Genomic DNA, 19,892 nt, shown 5'->3' with positions numbered 1-19,892 from the left:
TCTGCCTCCCATAGACAGTAGTGCAGCCTGTGGTCACTATTAATGTTTCTGCCTCCCATAGACAGTAGTGCAGCCTGTGGTCACTATTAGTGTTTCTGCCTCTCATAGACAGTAGTGCAGCCTGTGGTCACTATTAGTGTTTCTGCCTCTCATAGACAGTAGTGCAGCCTGTGATCACTATTAGTATTTCTACCTCCCATAGACAGTAGTGCAGCCTGTAGTCACTATTAGTGTTTCTGCCTCCCATAGACAGTAGTGCAGCCTGTGGTCACTATTAGTGTTTCTGCCTCCCATAGACAGTAGTGCAGCCTGTGGTCACTATTAGTATTTCTACCTCCCATAGACAGTAGTGCAGCCTGTAGTCACTATTAGTGTTTCTGCCTCCCATAGACAGTAGTGCAGCCTGTGGTCACTATTAGTGTTTCTGCCTCCCATAGACAGTAGTGCAGCCTGTGGTCACTATTAGTGTTTCTGCCTCCCATAGACAGTAGTGCAGCCTGTGGTCACTATTAGTGTTTCTGCCTACAGAGGAGCCAGGAGGGTATAGAGTTGGTGACGACGTTCTCTTCTACATATAGGCCACAATCATCCTCCGCTGTACACAAGTTACAATGTTGTGAATATCAAACCTACCAGCAGGGGGGCGACACCCCTATTCCCACGTACTGCCCCTCCCAGCCCCACATCAGAGGTCTCAAAAATCTCAGCTGAAACCTTTATTACAACGCCTCGTATCAGTCTACAGGATATTTTTTTTTTAAATGTATCATCCGCACGGCTCCTCACAGCGCCATGGCAGCCCACCCCAGAATGAGGAGTGCGCCCCCGTATGGTGCAGCCTTGGTCAGGGAAGGGTCTCCGCTCAGAGCATGGTAATAGAACGTACCACAAAACAGGACCATTCCGGATGTCAAGAGAGATCCAGCCTGCAGGGGGAGCCAGAGAACAGAGGGTAAGTATGAGAAGCGCGTGCAGCTAGAGATATATACATACTTGTTGTGTGGGTAACGTACCAGTAGGGGGCGTCGGCAGTGCGGTACCGCTAGTAATGCCAGGCTGTGCAGGAAGTGATACTGATTACCGGTCACATAAAGCTGAAAACCAAAGATCATTCCCAGGAGACGAGTAAATCAGAAAACTGGAGATAAATATAAAACTGAAGCATAGTATAAAGCAACCAATGAGATCACACACCCAAAAGGAACGGCTGCAAAATAAAAGCCATAAACCAACCACCTGCTGCAAAACATCCACTAAGAACCTGCACTCAATATCAAATCATCTTTATAATAAAAATATAAAGCACAAATACCTCCTTCAAGTAATCGTCCCGATCGCTGCGCCTGAACCCTGAAACCGCAAGAGAAAAGTGATAAAAACTACAGACAAGATGTGTGTACTGTGACATTACACTGATCACCAGCAGGGGGAGCACAGTCTATCAGTGTATGACTATCAGATGTATATAGTGACATTACACTGATCACCAGCAGGGGGCGCACAGTCTATCAGTGTATGACTATCAGATGTATATAGTGACATTACACTGATCACCAGCAGGGGGAGCGCAGTCTATCAGTGTATGACTATCAGATGTATATAGTGACATTACACTGATCACCAGCAGGGGGAGCACAGTCTATCAGTGTATGACTATCAGATGTATATAGTGACATTACACTGATCACCAGCAGGGGGAGCACAGTCTATCAGTGTATGACTATCAGATGTATATAGTGACATTACACTGATCACCAGCAGGGGGAGCGCAGTCTATCAGTGTATGACTATCAGATGTGTATAGTGACATTACACTGATCACCAGCAGGGGGAGCACAGTCTATCAGTGTATGACTATCAGATGTGTATAGTGACATTACACTGATCACCAGCAGGGGGAGCACAGTCTATCAGTGTATGACTATCAGATGTGTATAGTGACGTTACACTGATCACCAGCAGGGGGGGGCACAGTCTATCAGTGTATGACTATCAGATGTATATAGTGACATTACACTGATCACCAGCAGGGGGGGCACAGTCTATCAGTGTATGACTATCAGATGTATATAGTGACATTACACTGATCACCAGCAGGGGGAGCGCAGTCTATCAGTGTATGACTATCAGATGTGTATAGTGACATTACACTGATCACCAGCAGGGGGAGCACAGTCTATCAGTGTATGACTATCAGATGTGTATAGTGACATTACACTGATCACCAGCAGGGGGAGCACAGTCTATCAGTGTATGACTATCAGATGTGTATAGTGACGTTACACTGATCACCAGCAGGGGGGGGGGGGCACAGTCTATCAGTGTATGACTATCAGATGTATATAGTGACATTACACTGATCACCAGCAGGGGGAGCACAGTCTATCAGTGTATGACTATCAGATGTGTATAGTGACATTACACTGATCACCAGCAAGGGGAGCACAGTCTATCAGTGTATGACTATCAGATGTGTATAGTGACATTACACTGATCACCAGCAGGGGGAGCACAGTCTATCAGTGTATGACTATCAGATGTATATAGTGACATTACACTGATCACCAGCAGGGGGGCACAGTCTATCAGTGTATAATTATCAGATGTATATAGTGACGTTACACTGATCACCAGCAGGGGGGGGGCACAGTCTATCAGTGTATGACTATCAGATGTGTATAGTGACATTACACTGATCACCAGCAGGGGGAGCGCAGTCTATCAGTGTATGACTATCAGATGTATATAGTGACATTACACTGATCACCAGCAGGGGGGGCACAGTCTATCAGTGTATGACTATCAGATGTGTATAGTGACATTACACTGATCACCAGCAGGGGGAGCACAGTCTATCAGTGTATGACTATCAGATGTGTATAGTGACGTTACACTGATCACCAGCAGGGGGGGGGCACAGTCTATCAGTGTATGACTATCAGATGTATATAGTGACATTACACTGATCACCAGCAGGGGGGGCACAGTCTATCAGTGTATGACTATCAGATGTGTATAGTGACATTACACTGATCACCAGCAGGGGGAGCACAGTCTATCAGTGGATGACTATCAGATGTGTATAGTGACATTACACTGATCACCAGCAAGGGGAGCACAGTCTATCAGTGTATGACTATCAGATGTATATAGTGACATTACACTGATCACCAGCAGGGGGCGCACAGTCTATCAGTGTATGACTATCAGATGTGTATAGTGACATTACACTGATCACCAGCAGGGGGAGCACAGTCTATCAGTGTATGACTATCAGATGTATATAGTGACATTACACTGATCACCAGCAGGGGGCGCACAGTCTATCAGTGTATGACTATCAGATGTGTATAGTGACATTACACTGATCACCAGCAGGGGGAGCACATTCTTTCTTCCTGCAGTCACGACTAGGGGGCGCTATCTGCATACATTGTATTAGGTGTATAATACACTGGGTGAGCGCCCCCTCCTGGGGAGTCTCCCCTCTGACATATCTGCCCCCTGGAGCCTCCCTGAAGTATAATAACGTTATAAAGGGACGCTCTGCCTCCTGTACGGTCACATGACGTCATCAGGGCGGTGTTGTTACTAGTCACATGTATTATACTGGCAGATGTCTATGACAACCCAGCAGGTAGTGATGGGTGGAACTTCCCTTTAAAGATCTTGGCAGGTAAAATAACGGGGGCGTGGTCTCCGTCCACATGAGTATACATTATAATACCCCCTCCTCTCACCGTGAGCTCCGTAGGCACCTGCCGTCACAGCTAGAGCCCCCGACACTGCCCCGACCCTCCCCCATACTCGACCAGCCACGGACGTCGCCATCTTCCAGTTCGATCAGCGCAGCCAATCACAAAACGTGACTCCGCCTGCTCTTCATGTTTTATCATTATTAACCACGCCTATTTCAATAATAACCACGCCTCTTCAAATAAACTCGCCCATTTAGCTACTATCTTCGTCACGTTAGGGAAATATCACGCTCTGATTCGTGGCTATACATGTCAATCACACTCAGAAATGACGTCACCAGCGTAACTACGGGCGCCATCTTTCTGACGCCTGTACGCTATGCACCGTCCGCCATCTTTCAGACGACTAAACATGAGGCACTGTCCGACATCTTTCTACGCCTATACGCGTTTGACTGTCCGCCATCTTTCTGACGCCCCTACGTGAGGTTCTGTCCGCCATCTTTCAGACGTCTATACGTGAGGCACTGTCCGCCATCTTTGATGTGGGCTCCGTCTATAACGTAGTCGCGGAGCTGTTCTTCTTGCGGTTCACCCGGGTGAGCGGGACTATCAGCGGCGCCCATTATGTCCACACCATCTGTTACCCTCCAACTTCCGGACACGTATCGTGAAGCCCCGCCTCCAGAAGTTGCCGGAAAACCGCACAACTTGTAGCACACGCGGGTCTGAACTTCCTGCTGCGGAATGTTTAATAAATGTGATTTAGTGATTATATATATATATATATATACACACCGCTTCCCCTCCCCCATACGTGGCGTGTTTTGGCTGGTGATTGTGGGCTTCATGCGGCCTTCACTACAGATAATGCAGTGATGATAATAGTGTGACCGCTGTTCATGGTCCGCCCACACACGACTGCTTATTGGACGTTGTGTAGACTCCGCGGCCAGTGATTGGAGGACAAGTCTAACTGCCTGTCATAGTGACTGCTTATTGGACGTTGTGTAGACTCCGCGGCCAGTGATTGGAGGACAAGTCTAACTGCCTGTCATAGTGACTGCTTATTGGACGTTGTGTAGACTCCGCTGCCTGTGATTGGAGGACAAGTCTAACTGCCTGTCATAGTGACTGCTTATTGGACGTTGTGTAGACTCCGCGGCCAGTGATTGGAGGACAAGTCTAACTGCCTGTCATAGTGACTGCTTATTGGACGTTGTGTAGACTCCGCGGCCAGTGATTGGAGGACAAGTCTAACTGCCTGTCATAGTGACTGCTTATTGGACGTTGTGTAGACTCCGCTGCCTGTGATTGGAGGACAAGTCTAACCGCCTGTTCACACAGAGTTTTTTTGCAGGTGGAATTTCTGCCTCAAAATTCCGTTTGGAAGTCAATGGGAAGTCAGAGGCGGAAACGCGTGAAGATAGGGCAGGTCCCTTCTTTCTCCCGTGAGATGGTTTTACCGCTCATGGGAGTAAACCGCCCCCGCCTCAATGGGAGGCATTTTCGGACAGTTTCTGACAAGTTTTGCGGAGCGGTTTCTGCGCCAAAAAGCTCGTCAATATACTCCGTGTGAACAGGCAGGTATGTTCACACGGCCGTAAACCCCCGAAAAACGGCTGAAAAATCGGAAGCAGAACGCCTCAAAACATCTGCCCATTGATTTCAATGGGAAAACGGCGTTCTGCTCCGACAGAGCGTTTTTCGCAACGATTTTTTACGCGTAAAAAAACGGCCGCTAAAAAGAAGCGCAGGACACTACTTGGGACGTTTTTGGAGCCGTTTTTCATAGGCTATGTTCACACGGAGTATTTTGGGGGCGATTATCGCGCCGTTTTTCGCCCGCGGCCATTGAGCGCCGCGGGCATAAAACAGCGAGATATACGCTTTCTCCTGCCTCCCATTGAAGTCAATGGGAGGTCAGAGGCGGAAGCGCCCGAAGATAGGGCATGTCGCTTCTTTTTCCCGCGAGGCAGTTTTACTGCTCGCGGGAAAAAGACGCCGACGCCTCCCATTGAAATCAATGGGAGGCGTTCTCGGGCCGTTTTTGCCGAGTTTTGCGACGCGGTTTCCGCGTCAAAAAACTCGGCAAAATACCCCGTGTGAACATAGCCATAGACTGTAGCGAAAAAAGCTCCAAAAACGGTTGTAAAAAAACGCCTGAAAATCAGGAGCTGTTTTCCCTTGAAGCTCCTCCGTATTTTCAGAAGTTTTTGTGTGAACATGGCCTTATACTCATCATCTGTGACCGTCAATCCTCCAAACATAACACCGAGATGCGGAAAACAACCGAACCAGCACCGCGGCAAACAGCCGGTAAATGGGCACGCGATGTGACAGTAGAACAACTCATTACCTGCAAAATGATCAACAATTATAACTCCCCCGAGTGTGAGGTCAGGTGATGGTGATGATGATGATGATGATGGTGGTGATGGTGATGATGATGGTGATGGTGATAATGATGGTGGTGATGATAATGTGATGACGATGGTGATGATGATGATGATGGTGGTGATGATGATGATGTGATGATGATGATGGTGGTGATGATGATGGTGGTGATGATGGTGGCGATGATGATGATGGTGGTGATGATGATGATGGTGGTGGTGATGATGGTGATGATGATGGTGATGATGGTGATGATGATGGTGATGATGATGGTGGTGATGATGATGGTGATGATGATGATGATGATGGCGATGATGATGATGATGGTGATGATGGTGATGATAATGATGGTGGTGATGATAATGTGATGACGATGGTGATGATGATGATGATGGTGGTGATGATGATGGTGGTGGTGATGATGATGATGGTGATGATGATGGTGATGATGATGGTGGTGATGATGATGGTGATGATGATGATGATGATGGCGATGATGATGATGGTGATGATAATGATGGTGGTGATGATAATGTGATGACGATGGTGATGATGATGATGATGGTGGTGATGATGATGTGATGATGATGATGGTGGTGATGATGATGGTGGTGATGATGGTGGCGATGATGATGATGGTGGTGATGATGATGATGATGGTGGTGGTGATGATGATGTGATGATGGTGGTAAAGATGATGATGATGGTGATGGTGGTAAAGATGATGATGATGATGATGATGTGATGATGATGATGATGGTGGTGATGATGATGATGTGATGATGATGATGGTGGTGATGATGATGATGTGATGATGATGATGAGGTTGATGATGATGATGGCGATGCTGATGGCGATGCTGATGACGATGATGACGATGTTGATGACAATGATGATGGTGATGATGATGATAACGATGATGAAGACGCTGGTGATGATGATGATGAGGATCTGTCAGTTCTCCTGTGTGGTGTAGTATAGAGGAGCTGTCAGCTCTCCTGTGGGGTGTAGTATAGAGGATCTGTCAGTTCTCCTGTGTGGTGTAGTATAGAGGATCTGTCAGCTCTCCTGTGTGGTGTAGTATAGAGGATCTGTCAGTTCTCCTGTGTGGTGTAGTATAGAGGAGCTGTCAGTTCTCCTGTGTGGTGTAGTATAGAGGATCTGTCAGTTCTCCTGTGTGGTGTAGTATAGAGGATCTGTCAGTTCTCCTGTGTGGTGTAGTATAGAGGAGCTGTCAGCTCTCCTGTGTGGTGTAGTATAGAGGATCTGTCAGCTCTCCTGTGTGGTGTAGTATAGAGGATCTGTCAGTTCTCCTGTGTGGTGTAGTATAGAGGAGCTGTCAGTTCTCCTGTGTGGTGTAGTATAGAGGACCTTTCAGCTCTCCTGTGTGGTGTAGTATAGATGAGCTGTCAGCTCTCCTGTGTGGTGTAGTATAGAGGATCTGTCAGCTCTCCTGTGTGGTGTAGTATAGAGGATCTGTCAGCTCTCCTGTGTGGTGTAGTATAGAGGAGCTGTCAGTTCTCCCGTGTGGTGTAGTATAAAGGAGCTGTCAGTTCTCCTGTGTGGTGTAGTATAGAGGATCTGTCAGCTCTCCTGTGTGGTGTAGTATAGGGGATCTGTCAGCTCTCCTGTGTGGTGTAGTATAGAGAAGCTGTCAGTTCTCCTGTGTGGTGTAGTATAGAGGAGCTGTCAGCTCATCTGTGTGGTGTAGTATAGAGGAGCTGTCGGCTCTCCTGTGTGGTGTAGTATAGAAGATCTGTCAGCTCTCCTGTGTGGTGTAGTATAAAGGAGCTGTCAGTTCTCCTGTGTGGTGTAGTATAGAGGATATGTCAGTTCTCCTGTGTGGTGTAGTATAGAGGATCTGTCAGCTCTCATGTGTGGTGTAGTATAGAGGATCTGTCAGCTCTCCTGTGTGGTGTAGTATAGAGGAGCTGTCAGCTCTCCTGTGTGGTGTAGTATAGAGGATCTGTCAGCTCTCGTTTGTGGTGTAGTATAGAGGAGCTATCAGTTCTCCTGTGTGGTGTAATATAGAGGATCTGTCAGCTCTCCTGTGTGGTGTAGTATAGAGGAGCTGTCAGCTCTCCTGTGTGGTGTAGTATAGAGGAGCTGTCAGCTCTCCTGTGTGGTGTAGTATAGAGGATCTGTCAGCTCTACTGTGTGGTGTAGTATAGAGGAGCTGTCAGCTCTCCTGTGTGGTGTAGTATAGAGGATCTGTCAGCTCTCCTGTGTGGTGTAGTATAGAGGAGCTGTCAGCTCTCCTGTGGGTGTAGTATAGAGGAGCTGTCAGCTCTCCTGTGTGGTGTAGTATAGAGGAGCTGTCAGTTCTCCTGTGTGGTGTAGTATAGAGGTGATGTCAGCTCTCCTGTGTGGTGTAGTATAGAGGATCTGTCAGCTCTCCTGTGTGGTGTAGTATAGAGAATCTGTCAGTTCTCCTGTGTGGTGTAGTATAGAGGAGCTGTCAGCCCTCCTGTGTGGTGTAGTATAGAGGAGCTGTCAGTTCTCCTGTGGGGTGTAGTATAGAGGAGCTGTCAGCTCTCCTGTGTGGTGTAGTATAGAGGATGTGTCAGCTCTCCTGTGTGGTGTAGTATAGAGGAGCTGTCAGCTCTCCTGTGTGGTGTAGTATAGAGGAGCTGTCAGCTCTCCTGTGTGGTGTAGTATAGATGATCTGTCAGTTCTCCTGTGTGGTGTAGTATAGAGGAGCTGTCAGCTCTCCTTTGTGGTGTAATATAGAGGAGCTGTCAGCTTTCCTGTGTTGTGTAGTATAGAGGATCTGTCAGCTCTCATGTGTGGTGTAGTATAGAGGATCTGTCAGCTCTCCTGTGTTGTATAGTATAGAGGATCTGTCAGCTCTCCTGTGTGGTGTAGTAGAGAGGATCTGTCAGCTCTCCTGAGTGGTGTAGTATAGAAGATCTGTCATCTCTCCTGTGTGGTGTAGTATAGAGGAGCTGTCAGCTCTCCTGTGTGGTGTAGTATAGAAGATCTGTCAGCTCTCCTGTGTGGTGTAGTATAGAGGAGCTGTCAGCTCTCCTGTGTGGTGTAGTATAGAGGAGCTATCAGCTCTCCTGTGTGGTGTAGTATAGAGGATCTGTCAGCTCTCCTGTGTGGTGTAGTATAGAGGATCTGTCAGTTCTCCTGTGTGGTGTAGTATAGAGGATCTGTCAGCTCTCCTGTGTGGTGTAGTATAGAGGAGCTGTTAGTTCTCCTGTGTGGTGTAGTATAGAGGAGCAGTCGGCTCTTCTGTGTGGTGTATTATAGAGGAGCTGTCAGTTCTCCTGTGTGGTGTAGTATAGAGGATCTGTCAGCTCTCCTGTGTGGTGTAGTATAGAGGAGCTGTCAGCTCTTCTGTGTGGTGTAGTATAGAGGATCTGTTAGCTCTCCTGTGTGGTGTAGTGTAGAGGAGCTGACAGTTCTCCTCTGTGGTGTAGTATAGAGGATCTGTCAGCTCTCCTGTGTCGTGTAGTATAGAGGAGATGTTAGCTCTCCTGTGTGGTGTAGTATAGAGGATCTGTCCGTTCTCCTGTGTGGTGTAGTATAGAGGATCTGTCCGTTCTCCTGTGTGGTGTAGTATAGAGGATCTGTCAGTTCTCCTGTGTGGTAAAGTATAGAGGAGCTGACAGTTTTCCTGTGTGTTGTAGTATAGAGGATCTGTCAGTTCTCCTGTGTGGTGTAGTATAAAGGATCTGTCGGCTCTCCTGTGTGGTGTAGTATAGAGGATCTGTCAGTTCTCCTGTGTGATGTAGTATAGAGGATCTGTCAGCTCTCCTGTGTGGTGTAGTATAGAGGAGCTGTCAGCTCTCCTGTGTGATGTAGTATAGAAGATCTGTAAGCTCTCCTGTGTGGTGTAGTATAGAGGCTCTGTCAGCTCTCCTGTGTGGTGTAGTATAGAGGAGCTGTCAGCTCTCCTGTGTGGTGTAGTATAGAGGATCTGTCAGTACTCCTGTGTGGTGTAGTATAGAGGAGCTGTCAGTTCTCCTGTGTGGTGTAGTATAGAGGAGCTGTCAGTTCTCCTGTGTGGTGTAGTATAGAGGATCTGTCAGTTCTCCTGTGTGGTGTAGTATAGAGGATCTATCAGTTCTCCTGTGTGGTGTAGTATAGAGGATCTATCGGCTCTCCTGTGTGGTGTAGTATAGAGGATCTATCAGTTCTCCTGTGTGATGTAGTATAGAGGATCTGTCAGCTCTCCTGTGTGGTGTAGTATAGAGGAGCTGTCAGCTCTCCTGTGTGGTGTAGTATAGGGGATCTGTCAGCTCTCCTGTGTTGTGTAGTATAGAGGATCTGTCAGCTCTCCTGTGTGGTGTAGTATAGAGCTGTCAGCTCTCCTGTGTGGTGTAGTATAGAGGATCTGTCAGTTCTCCTGTGTGATGTAGTATAGAGGATCTGTCAGCTCTCCTGTGTGGTGTAGTATAGAGGAGCTGTCAGCTCTCCTGTGTGGTGTAGTATAGAAGATCTGTCAGCTCTCCTGTGTGGTGTAGTATAGAGGAGCTGTCAGCTCTCCTGTGTGGTGTAGTATAGAGGAGCTGTCAGCTCTCCTGTGTGGTGTAGTATAGAGGAGCTGTCAGCTCTCCTGTGTGGTGTAGTATAGAGGATCTGTCAGCTCTCCTGTGTGGTGTAGTATAGAGGATCTGTCAGCTCTCCTGTGTGGTGTAGTATAGAGGAGCTGTTAGTTCTCCTGTGTGGTGTAGTATAGAGGAGCAGTCGGCTCTTCTGTGTGGTGTATTATAGAGGAGCTGTCAGTTCTCCTGTGTGGTGTAGTATAGAGGATCTGTCAGCTCTCCTGTGTGGTGTAGTATAGAGGAGCTGTCAGCTCTCCTGTGTGGTGTAGTATAGAGGATCTGTTAGCTCTCCTGTGTGGTGTAGTGTAGAGGAGCTGACAGTTCTCCTCTGTGGTGTAGTATAGAGGATCTGTCAGCTCTCCTGTGTCGTGTAGTATAGAGGAGATGTTAGCTCTCCTGTGTGGTGTAGTATAGAGGATCTGTCCGTTCTCCTGTGTGGTGTAGTATAGAGGATCTGTCAGTTCTCCTGTGTGGTAAAGTATAGAGGAGCTGACAGTTTTCCTGTGTGTTGTAGTATAGAGGATCTGTCAGTTCTCCTGTGTGGTGTAGTATAAAGGATCTGTCGGCTCTCCTGTGTGGTGTAGTATAGAGGATCTGTCAGTTCTCCTGTGTGATGTAGTATAGAGGATCTGTCAGCTCTCCTGTGTGGTGTAGTATAGAGGAGCTGTCAGCTCTCCTGTGTGATGTAGTATAGAAGATCTGTAAGCTCTCCTGTGTGGTGTAGTATAGAGGCTCTGTCAGCTCTCCTGTGTGGTGTAGTATAGAGGAGCTGTCAGCTCTCCTGTGTGGTGTAGTATAGAGGATCTGTCAGTACTCCTGTGTGGTGTAGTATAGAGGAGCTGTCAGTTCTCCTGTGTGGTGTAGTATAGAGGAGCTGTCAGTTCTCCTGTGTGGTGTAGTATAGAGGATCTGTCAGTTCTCCTGTGTGGTGTAGTATAGAGGATCTATCAGTTCTCCTGTGTGGTGTAGTATAGAGGATCTATCGGCTCTCCTGTGTGGTGTAGTATAGAGGATCTATCAGTTCTCCTGTGTGATGTAGTATAGAGGATCTGTCAGCTCTCCTGTGTGGTGTAGTATAGAGGAGCTGTCAGCTCTCCTGTGTGGTGTAGTATAGGGGATCTGTCAGCTCTCCTGTGTTGTGTAGTATAGAGGATCTGTCAGCTCTCCTGTGTGGTGTAGTATAGAGCTGTCAGCTCTCCTGTGTGGTGTAGTATAGAGGATCTGTCAGTTCTCCTGTGTGATGTAGTATAGAGGATCTGTCAGCTCTCCTGTGTGGTGTAGTATAGAGGAGCTGTCAGCTCTCCTGTGTGGTGTAGTATAGAAGATCTGTCAGCTCTCCTGTGTGGTGTAGTATAGAGGAGCTGTCAGCTCTCCTGTGTGGTGTAGTATAGAGGAGCTGTCAGCTCTCCTGTGTGGTGTAGTATAGAGGATCTGTCAGCTCTCCTGTGTTGTGTAGTATAGAGGATCTGTCAGCTCTCCTGTGTGGTGTAGTATAGAGGATCTGTCAGCTCTCCTGTGTGGTGTAGTATAGAGGAGCTGTTAGTTCTCCTGTGTGGTGTAGTATAGAGGAGCAGTCGGCTCTTCTGTGTGGTGTATTATAGAGGAGCTGTCAGTTCTCCTGTGTGGTGTAGTATAGAGGATCTGTCAGCTCTCCTGTGTGGTGTAGTATAGAGGAGCTGTCAGCTCTCCTGTGTGGTGTAGTATAGAGGATCTGTTAGCTCTCCTGTGTGGTGTAGTGTAGAGGAGCTGACAGTTCTCCTCTGTGGTGTAGTATAGAGGATCTGTCAGCTCTCCTGTGTCGTGTAGTATAGAGGAGATGTTAGCTCTCCTGTGTGGTGTAGTATAGAGGATCTGTCCGTTCTCCTGTGTGGTGTAGTATAGAGGATCTGTCAGTTCTCCTGTGTGGTAAAGTATAGAGGAGCTGACAGTTTTCCTGTGTGTTGTAGTATAGAGGATCTGTCAGTTCTCCTGTGTGGTGTAGTATAAAGGATCTGTCGGCTCTCCTGTGTGGTGTAGTATAGAGGATCTGTCAGTTCTCCTGTGTGATGTAGTATAGAGGATCTGTCAGCTCTCCTGTGTGGTGTAGTATAGAGGAGCTGTCAGCTCTCCTGTGTGATGTAGTATAGAAGATCTGTAAGCTCTCCTGTGTGGTGTAGTATAGAGGCTTTGTCAGCTCTCCTGTGTGGTGTATTATAGAGGAGCTGTCAGCTCTCCTGTGTGGTGTAGTATAGAGGATCTGTCAGTACTCCTGTGTGGTGTAGTATAGAGGAGCTGTCAGTTCTCCTGTGTGGTGTAGTATAGAGGAGCTGTCAGTTCTCCTGTGTGGTGTAGTATAGAGGATCTGTCAGTTCTCCTGTGTGGTGTAGTATAGAGGAGCTGACAGTTTTCCTGTGTGGTGTAGTATAGAGGATCTGTCAGTTCTCCTGTGTGGTGTAGTATAGAGGATCTATCGGCTCTCCTGTGTGGTGTAGTATAGAGGATCTGTCAGTTCTCCTGTGTGATGTAGTATAGAGGATCTGTCAGCTCTCCTGTGTGGTGTAGTATAGCGGATCTGTCAGCTCTCCTGTGTGGTGTAGTATAGAGGAGCTGTCAGCTCTCCTGTGTGGTGTAGTATAGGGGATCTGTCAGCTCTCCTGTGTTGTGTAGTATAGAGGATCTGTCAGCTCTCCTGTGTGGTGTAGTATAGAGCTGTCAGCTCTCCTGTGTGGTGTAGTATAGAGGATCTGTCAGTTCTCCTGTGTGATGTAGTATAGAGGATCTGTCAGCTCTCCTGTGTGGTGTAGTATAGAGGAGCTGTCAGCTCTCCTGTGTGGTGTAGTATAGAAGATCTGTCAGCTCTCCTGTGTGGTGTAGTATAGAGGATCTGTCAGCTCTCCTGAGTGGTGTAGTATAGAAGATCTGTCATCTCTCCTGTGTGGTGTAGTATAGAGGAGCTGTCAGCTCTCCTGTGTGGTGTAGTATAGAAGATCTGTCAGCTCTCCTGTGTGGTGTAGTATAGAGGAGCTGTCAGCTCTCCTGTGTGGTGTAGAATAGAGGATCTGTCAGTTCTCCTGTGTGGTGTAGTATAGAGGAGCTGTCAGTTCTCCCCTGTGGTGTAGTATAGAGGATCTGTCAGCTCTCCTGTGTCGTGTAGTATAGAGGAGATGTTAAATCTCCTGTGTGGTGTAGTATAGAGGATCTGTCCGTTCTCCTGTGTGGTGTAGTATAGAGGATCTGTCCGTTCTCCTGTGTGGTGTAGTATAGAGGATCTGTCAGTTCTCCTGTGTGGTAAAGTATAGAGGAGCTGACAGTTTTCCTGTGTGTTATAGTATAGAGGATCTGTCAGTTCTCCTGTGTGGTGTAGTATAGAGGATCTGTCGGCTCTCCTGTGTGGTGTAGTATAGAGGATCTGTCAGTTCTCCTGTGTGATGTAGTATAGAGGATCTGTCAGCTCTCCTGTGTGGTGTAGTATAGAGGAGCTGTCAGCTCTCCTGTGTGATGTAGTATAGAAGATCTGTAAGCTCTCCTGCTTGGTGTAGTATAGAGGCTCTGTCAGCTCTCCTGTGTGGTGTAGTATAGAGTAGCTGTCAGCTCTCCTGTGTGGTGTAGTATAGAGGATCTGTCAGTTCTCCTGTGTGGTGTAGTATAGAGGAGCTGTCAGTTCTCCTGTGTGGTGTAGTATAGAGGAGCTGTCAGTTCTCCTGTGTGGTGTAGTATAGAGGATCTGTCAGTTCTCCTGTGTGGTGTAGTATAGAGTATCTATCGGCTCTCCTGTGTGGTGTAGTATAGAGGATCTGTCAGTTCTCCTGTGTGATGTAGTATAGAGGATCTGTCAGCTCTCCTGTGTGGTGTAGTATAGCGGATCTGTCAGCTCTCCTGTGTGGTGTAGTATAGAGGAGCTGTCAGCTCTCCTGTGTGGTGTAGTATAGGGGATCTGTCAGCTCTCCTGTGTTGTGTAGTATAGAGGATCTGTCAGCTCTCCTGTGTGGTGTAGTATAGAGGAGCTGTCAGCTCTCCTGTGTGGTGTAGTATAGAGGAGCTGTCAGCTCTCCTGTGTGGTGTAGTATAGAGGATCTGTCAGTTCTCCTGTGTGATGTAGTATAGAGGATCTGTCAGCTCTCCTGTGTGGTGTAGTATAGAGGAGCTGTCAGCTCTCCTGTGTGGTGTAGTATAGAAGATCTGTCAGCTCTCCTGTGTGGTGTAGTATAGAGGAGCTGTCAGCTCTCCTGTGTGGTGTAGTATAGAGGAGCTGTCAGCTCTCCTGTGTGGTGTAGTATAGAGGATCTTTCAGCTCTCCTGTGTTGTGTAGTATAGAGGATCTGTCAGCTCTCCTGTGTGGTATAGTATAGAGGATCTGTCAGCTCTCCTGAGTGGTGTAGTATAGAAGATCTGTCATCTCTCCTGTGTGGTGTAGTATAGAGGAGCTGTCAGCTCTCCTGTGTGGTGTAGTATAGAAGATCTGTCAGCTCTCCTGTGTGGTGTAGTATAGAGGAGCTGTCAGCTCTCCTGTGTGGTGGAGTATAGAGGAGCTGTCAGCTCTCCTGTTTGGTGTAGTATAGAGGATCTGTCAGTTCTCCTGTGTGGTGTAGTATAGAGGAGCTGTCAGTTCTCCTCTGTGGTGTAGTATAGAGGATCTGTCAGCTCTCCTGTGTCGTGTAGTATAGAGGAGATGTTAGCTCTCCTGTGTGGTGTAGTATAGAGGATCTGTCCGTTCTCCTGTGTGGTTTAGTATAGAGGATCTGTCAGTTCTCCTGCGTGGTATAGTATAGAGGATCTGTCAGCTCTCCTGAGTGGTGTAGTATAGAAGATCTGTCATCTCTCCTGTGTGGTGTAGTATAGAGGATCTGTCAGTTCTCCTGTGTGGTGTAGTATAGAGGAGCTGTCAGTTCTCCTCTGTGGTGTAGTATAGAGGATCTGTCAGCTCTCCTGTGTGGTTTAGTATAGAGGATCTGTCAGTTCTCCTGTGTGGTGTAGTATAGAGGATCTGTCGGCTCTACTGTGTGGTGTAGTATAGAGGATCTGTCAGTTCTCCTGTGTGATGTAGTATAGAAGATCTGTAAGCTCTCCTGTGTGGTGTAGTATAGAGGCTCTGTCAGCTCTCCTGTGTGGTGTAGTATAGAGGAGCTGTCAGCTCTCCTGTGTGGTGTAGTATAGAGGATCTGTCAGTTCTCCTGTGTGGTGTAGTATAGAGGAGCTGTCAGTTCTCCTGTGTGGTGTAGTATAGAGGAGCTGACAGTTTTTCTGTGTGGTGTAGTATAGAGGATCTGTCAGTTCTCCTGTGTGGTGTAGTATAGAGGATCTATCGGCTCTCCTGTGTGGTGTAGTATAGAGGATCTGTCAGTTCTCCTGTGTGATGTAGTATAGAGGATCTGTCAGCTCTCCAGTGTGGTATAGTATAGCGGATCTGTCAGCTCTCCTGTGTGGTGTAGTATAGAGGAGCTGTCAGCTCTCCTGTGTGGTGTAGTGTAGAGGATCTGTCGGCTCTCCTGTGTGGTGTAGTATGTGTGGTGTAGTATAGAGGATCTGTCAGCTCTCCTGTGTGGTGTAGTATAGATGATCTGTCAGCTCTCCCGTGTGGTGTAGTATAGAGGATGTCAGCTCTCCCGTGTGGTGTAGTATAGAGGATGTCAGCTCTCCCGTGTGGTGTAGTATAGAGGAGCTGTCAGCTCTCCTGTGTGGTGTAGTATAGAGGAGCTGTCAGTTCTCCTGTGTGGTGTAGTATAGAGGAGCTGTCAGTTCTCCTGTGTGGTGTAGTATAGAGGAGCTGACAGTTTTCCTGTGTGGTGTAGTATAGAGGAGCTGTCAGCTCTCCTGTGTGGTGTAGTATAGAGGAGCTGTCAGCTCTCCTGTGTGGTGTAGTATAGAGGAGCTGTCAGCTCTCCTGTGTGGTGTAGTGTAGAGGATCTGTCGGCTCTCCTGTGTGGTGTAGTATGTGTGGTGTAGTATAGAGGATCTGTCAGCTCTCCTGTGTGGTGTAGTATAGAGGATCTGTCAGCTCTCCCGTGTGGTGTAGTATAGAGGAGCTGTCGGTTCTCCCGTGTGGTGTAGTATAGAGGAGCTGTCGGCTCTCCCGTGTGGTGTAGTATAGAGGAGCTGTCGGCTCTCCCGTGTGGTGTAGTATAGAGGATGTCAGCTCTCCCGTGTGGTGTAGTATAGAGGAGCTGTCAGCTCTCCTGTGTGGTGTAGTATAGAGGAGCTGTCAGCTCTCCTGTGTGGTGTAGTATAGAGGAGCTGTCAGCTCTCCTGTGTGGTGTAGTATAGAGGATCTGTCAGCTCTCCTGTGTGGTGTAGTATAGAGGAGCTGTCAGCTCTCCTGTGTGGTGTAGTTTAGAGGATCTGTCAGCTCTCCTGTGTGGTGTAGTATAGAGGATCTGTCAGCTCTCCTGTGTGGTGTAGTATAGAGGAGCTGTCACTTCTCCTGTGTGGTGTAGTATAGGGGATCTGTCAGCTCTCCTGTGTTGTGTAGTATAGAGGATCTGTCAGCTCTTGTGTGGTGTAGTATAGAGGAGCTGTCAGCTCTCCTGTGTGGTGTAGTATAGAGGAGCTGTCAGCTCTCCTGTGTGGTGTAGTATAGAGGAGCTGTCAGCTCTCCTGTGTGGTGTAGTATAGAGGAGCTGTCAGCTCTCCTGTGTGGTGTAGTGTAGAAGATTTGTCGGCTCTCCTGTGTGGTGTAGTATGTGTGGTGTAGTATAGAGGATCTGTCAGCTCTCCTGTGTGGTGTAGTATAGAGGATCTGTCAGCTCTCCCGTGTGGTGTAGTATAGAGGAGCTGTCGGTTCTCCCGTGTGGTGTAGTATAGAGGAGCTGTCGGCTCTCCTGTGTGGTGTAGTATAGAGGAGCTGTCGGCTCTCCCGTGTGGTGTAGTATAGAGGATGTCAGCTCTCCCGTGTGGTGTAGTATAGAGGAGCTGTCAGCTCTCCTGTGTGGTGTAGTATAGAGGAGCTGTCAGCTCTCATGTGTGGTGTAGTATAGAGGAGCTGTCAGCTCTCCTGTGTGGTGTAGTATAGAGGATCTGTCAGCTCTCCTGTGTGGTGTAGTATAGAGGAGCTGTCAGCTCTCCTGTGTGGTGTAGTTTAGAGGATCTGTCAGCTCTCCTGTGTGGTGTAGTATAGAGGATCTGTCAGCTCTCCTGTGTGGTGTAGTATAGAGGAGCTGTCAGTTCTCCTGTGTGGTGTAGTATAGAGGATCTGTCAGTTCTCCTGTGTGGTGTAGTATAGAGAATATGTCAGCTCTCCTGTGTGGTGTAGCATAGAGGATCTGTCAGTTCTCCTGTGTGGGGTAGTATAGAGGATATGTCAGCTCTCCTGTGTGGTGTAGTATAGAGGATCTGTCAGTTCTCCTGTGTGGTGTAGTATAGAGGATCTGTCAGTTCTCCTGTGTGGTGTAATATAGAGGATCTGTCAGCTCTCCTGTGTGGTGTAGTATAGAGGATCTGTCAGCTCTCCTGTGTGGTGTAGTATAGAAGATCTGTCAGCTCTCCTGTGTGGTGTAGTATAGAGGAGCTGTCAGCTCTCCTGTGTGGTGTAGTATAGAAGATCTGTCAGCCCTCCTGTGTGGTGTAGTATAGAGGATCTGTCAGCTCTCCTGTGTGGTGTAGTATAGAGGATCTGTCAGCTCTCCTGTGTGGTGTAGTATAGAGGATCTGTCAGCTCTTCTGTGTGGTGTAGTATAGAGGATCTGTCAGTTCTCCTGTGTGGTAAAGTATAGAGGAGCTGACAGTTTTCCTGTGTGTTATAGTATAGAGGATCTGTCAGTTCTCCTGTGTGGTGTAGTATAGAGGATCTGTCGGCTCTCCTGTGTGGTGTAGTATAGAGGATCTGTCAGTTCTCCTGTGTGATGTAGTATAGAGGATCTGTCAGCTCTCCTGTGTGGTGTAGTATAGAGGAGCTGTCAGCTCTCCTGTGTGATGTAGTATAGAAGATCTGTAAGCTCTCCTGTGTGGTGTAGTATAGAGGCTCTGTCAGCTCTCCTGTGTGGTGTAGTATAGAGTAGCTGTCAGCTCTCCTGTGTGGTGTAGTATAGAGGATCTGTCAGTTCTCCTGTGTGGTGTAGTATAGAGGAGCTGTCAGTTCTCCTGTGTGGTGTAGTATAGAGGAGCTGTCAGTTCTCCTGTGTGGTGTAGTATAGAGGATCTGTCAGTTCTCCTGTGTGGTGTAGTATAGAGGATCTATCGGCTCTCCTGTGTGGTGTAGTATAGAGGATCTGTCAGTTCTCCTGTGTGATGTAGTATAGAGGATCTGTCAGCTCTCCTGTGTGGTGTAGTATAGCGGATCTGTCAGCTCTCATGTGTGGTGTAGTATAGAGGAGCTGTCAGCTCTCCTGTGTGGTGTAGTATAGAGGAGCTGTCAGCTCTCCTGTGTGGTGTAGTATAGAGGATCTTTCAGCTCTCCTGTGTTGTGTAGTATAGAGGATCTGTCAGCTCTCCTGTGTGGTATAGTATAGAGGATCTGTCAGCTCTCCTGAGTGGTGTAGTATAGAAGATCTGTCATCTCTCCTGTGTGGTGTAGTATAGAGGAGCTGTCAGCTCTCCTGTGTGGTGTAGTATAGAAGATCTGTCAGCTCTCCTGTGTGGTGTAGTATAGAGGAGCTGTCAGCTCTCCTGTGTGGTGTAGTATAGAGGAGCTGTCAGCTCTCCTGTTTAGTGTAGTATAGAGGATCTGTCAGCTCTCCTGTGTGTTGTAGTATAGAGGATCTGTCAGCTCTCCCGTGTGGTGTAGTATAGAGGAGCTGTCGGTTCTCCCGTGTGGTGTAGTATAGAGGAGCTGTCGGCTCTCCTGTGTGGTGTAGTATAGAGGAGCTGTCGGCTCTCCCGTGTGGTGTAGTATAGAGGATGTCAGCTCTCCCGTGTGGTGTAGTATAGAGGAGCTGTCAGCTCTCCTGTGTGGTGTAGTATAGAGGAGCTGTCAGCTCTCATGTGTGGTGTAGTATAGAGGAGCTGTCAGCTCTCCTGTGTGGTGTAGTATAGAGGATCTGTCAGCTCTCCTGTGTGGTGTAGTATAGAGGAGCTGTCAGCTCTCCTGTGTGGTGTAGTTTAGAGGATCTGTCAGCTCTCCTGTGTGGTGTAGTATAGAGGATCTGTCAGCTCTCCTGTGTGGTGTAGTATAGAGGAGCTGTCAGTTCTGTGTGGTGTAGTATAGAGGATCTGTCAGTTCTCCTGTGTGGTGTAGTATAGAGAATATGTCAGCTCTCCTGTGTGGTGTAGCATAGAGGATCTGTCAGTTCTCCTGTGTGGGGTAGTATAGAGGATATGTCAGCTCTCCTGTGTG

General features: G+C 47.8%; 1 protein-coding gene across 1 annotated transcript; it reads right to left on the bottom strand.

Annotated features, from left to right (window-relative positions):
• Positions 1-701: 701 nt before the first annotated feature.
• On the bottom strand, positions 702-4,410 carry TMEM256 (transmembrane protein 256). Its single transcript, XM_075849537.1, has 4 exons — positions 3,741-4,410; positions 1,313-1,350; positions 1,014-1,094; positions 702-926 (listed from the first exon to the last, which is right to left on the bottom strand). Exons 1-4 carry the CDS (start codon positions 3,829-3,831, stop codon positions 783-785), a joined length of 354 nt encoding a protein of 117 aa, XP_075705652.1. The 5' UTR covers positions 3,832-4,410; the 3' UTR covers positions 702-782.
• Positions 4,411-19,892: the final 15,482 nt, after the last annotated feature.

Source organism: Rhinoderma darwinii, unplaced genomic scaffold (assembly GCF_050947455.1).
Source record: "Rhinoderma darwinii isolate aRhiDar2 unplaced genomic scaffold, aRhiDar2.hap1 Scaffold_944, whole genome shotgun sequence".
In the NCBI taxonomy this organism is placed as follows: domain Eukaryota; kingdom Metazoa; phylum Chordata; class Amphibia; order Anura; family Rhinodermatidae; genus Rhinoderma; species Rhinoderma darwinii.
This window is presented reverse-complemented; position numbering and strand designations above follow the sequence as displayed.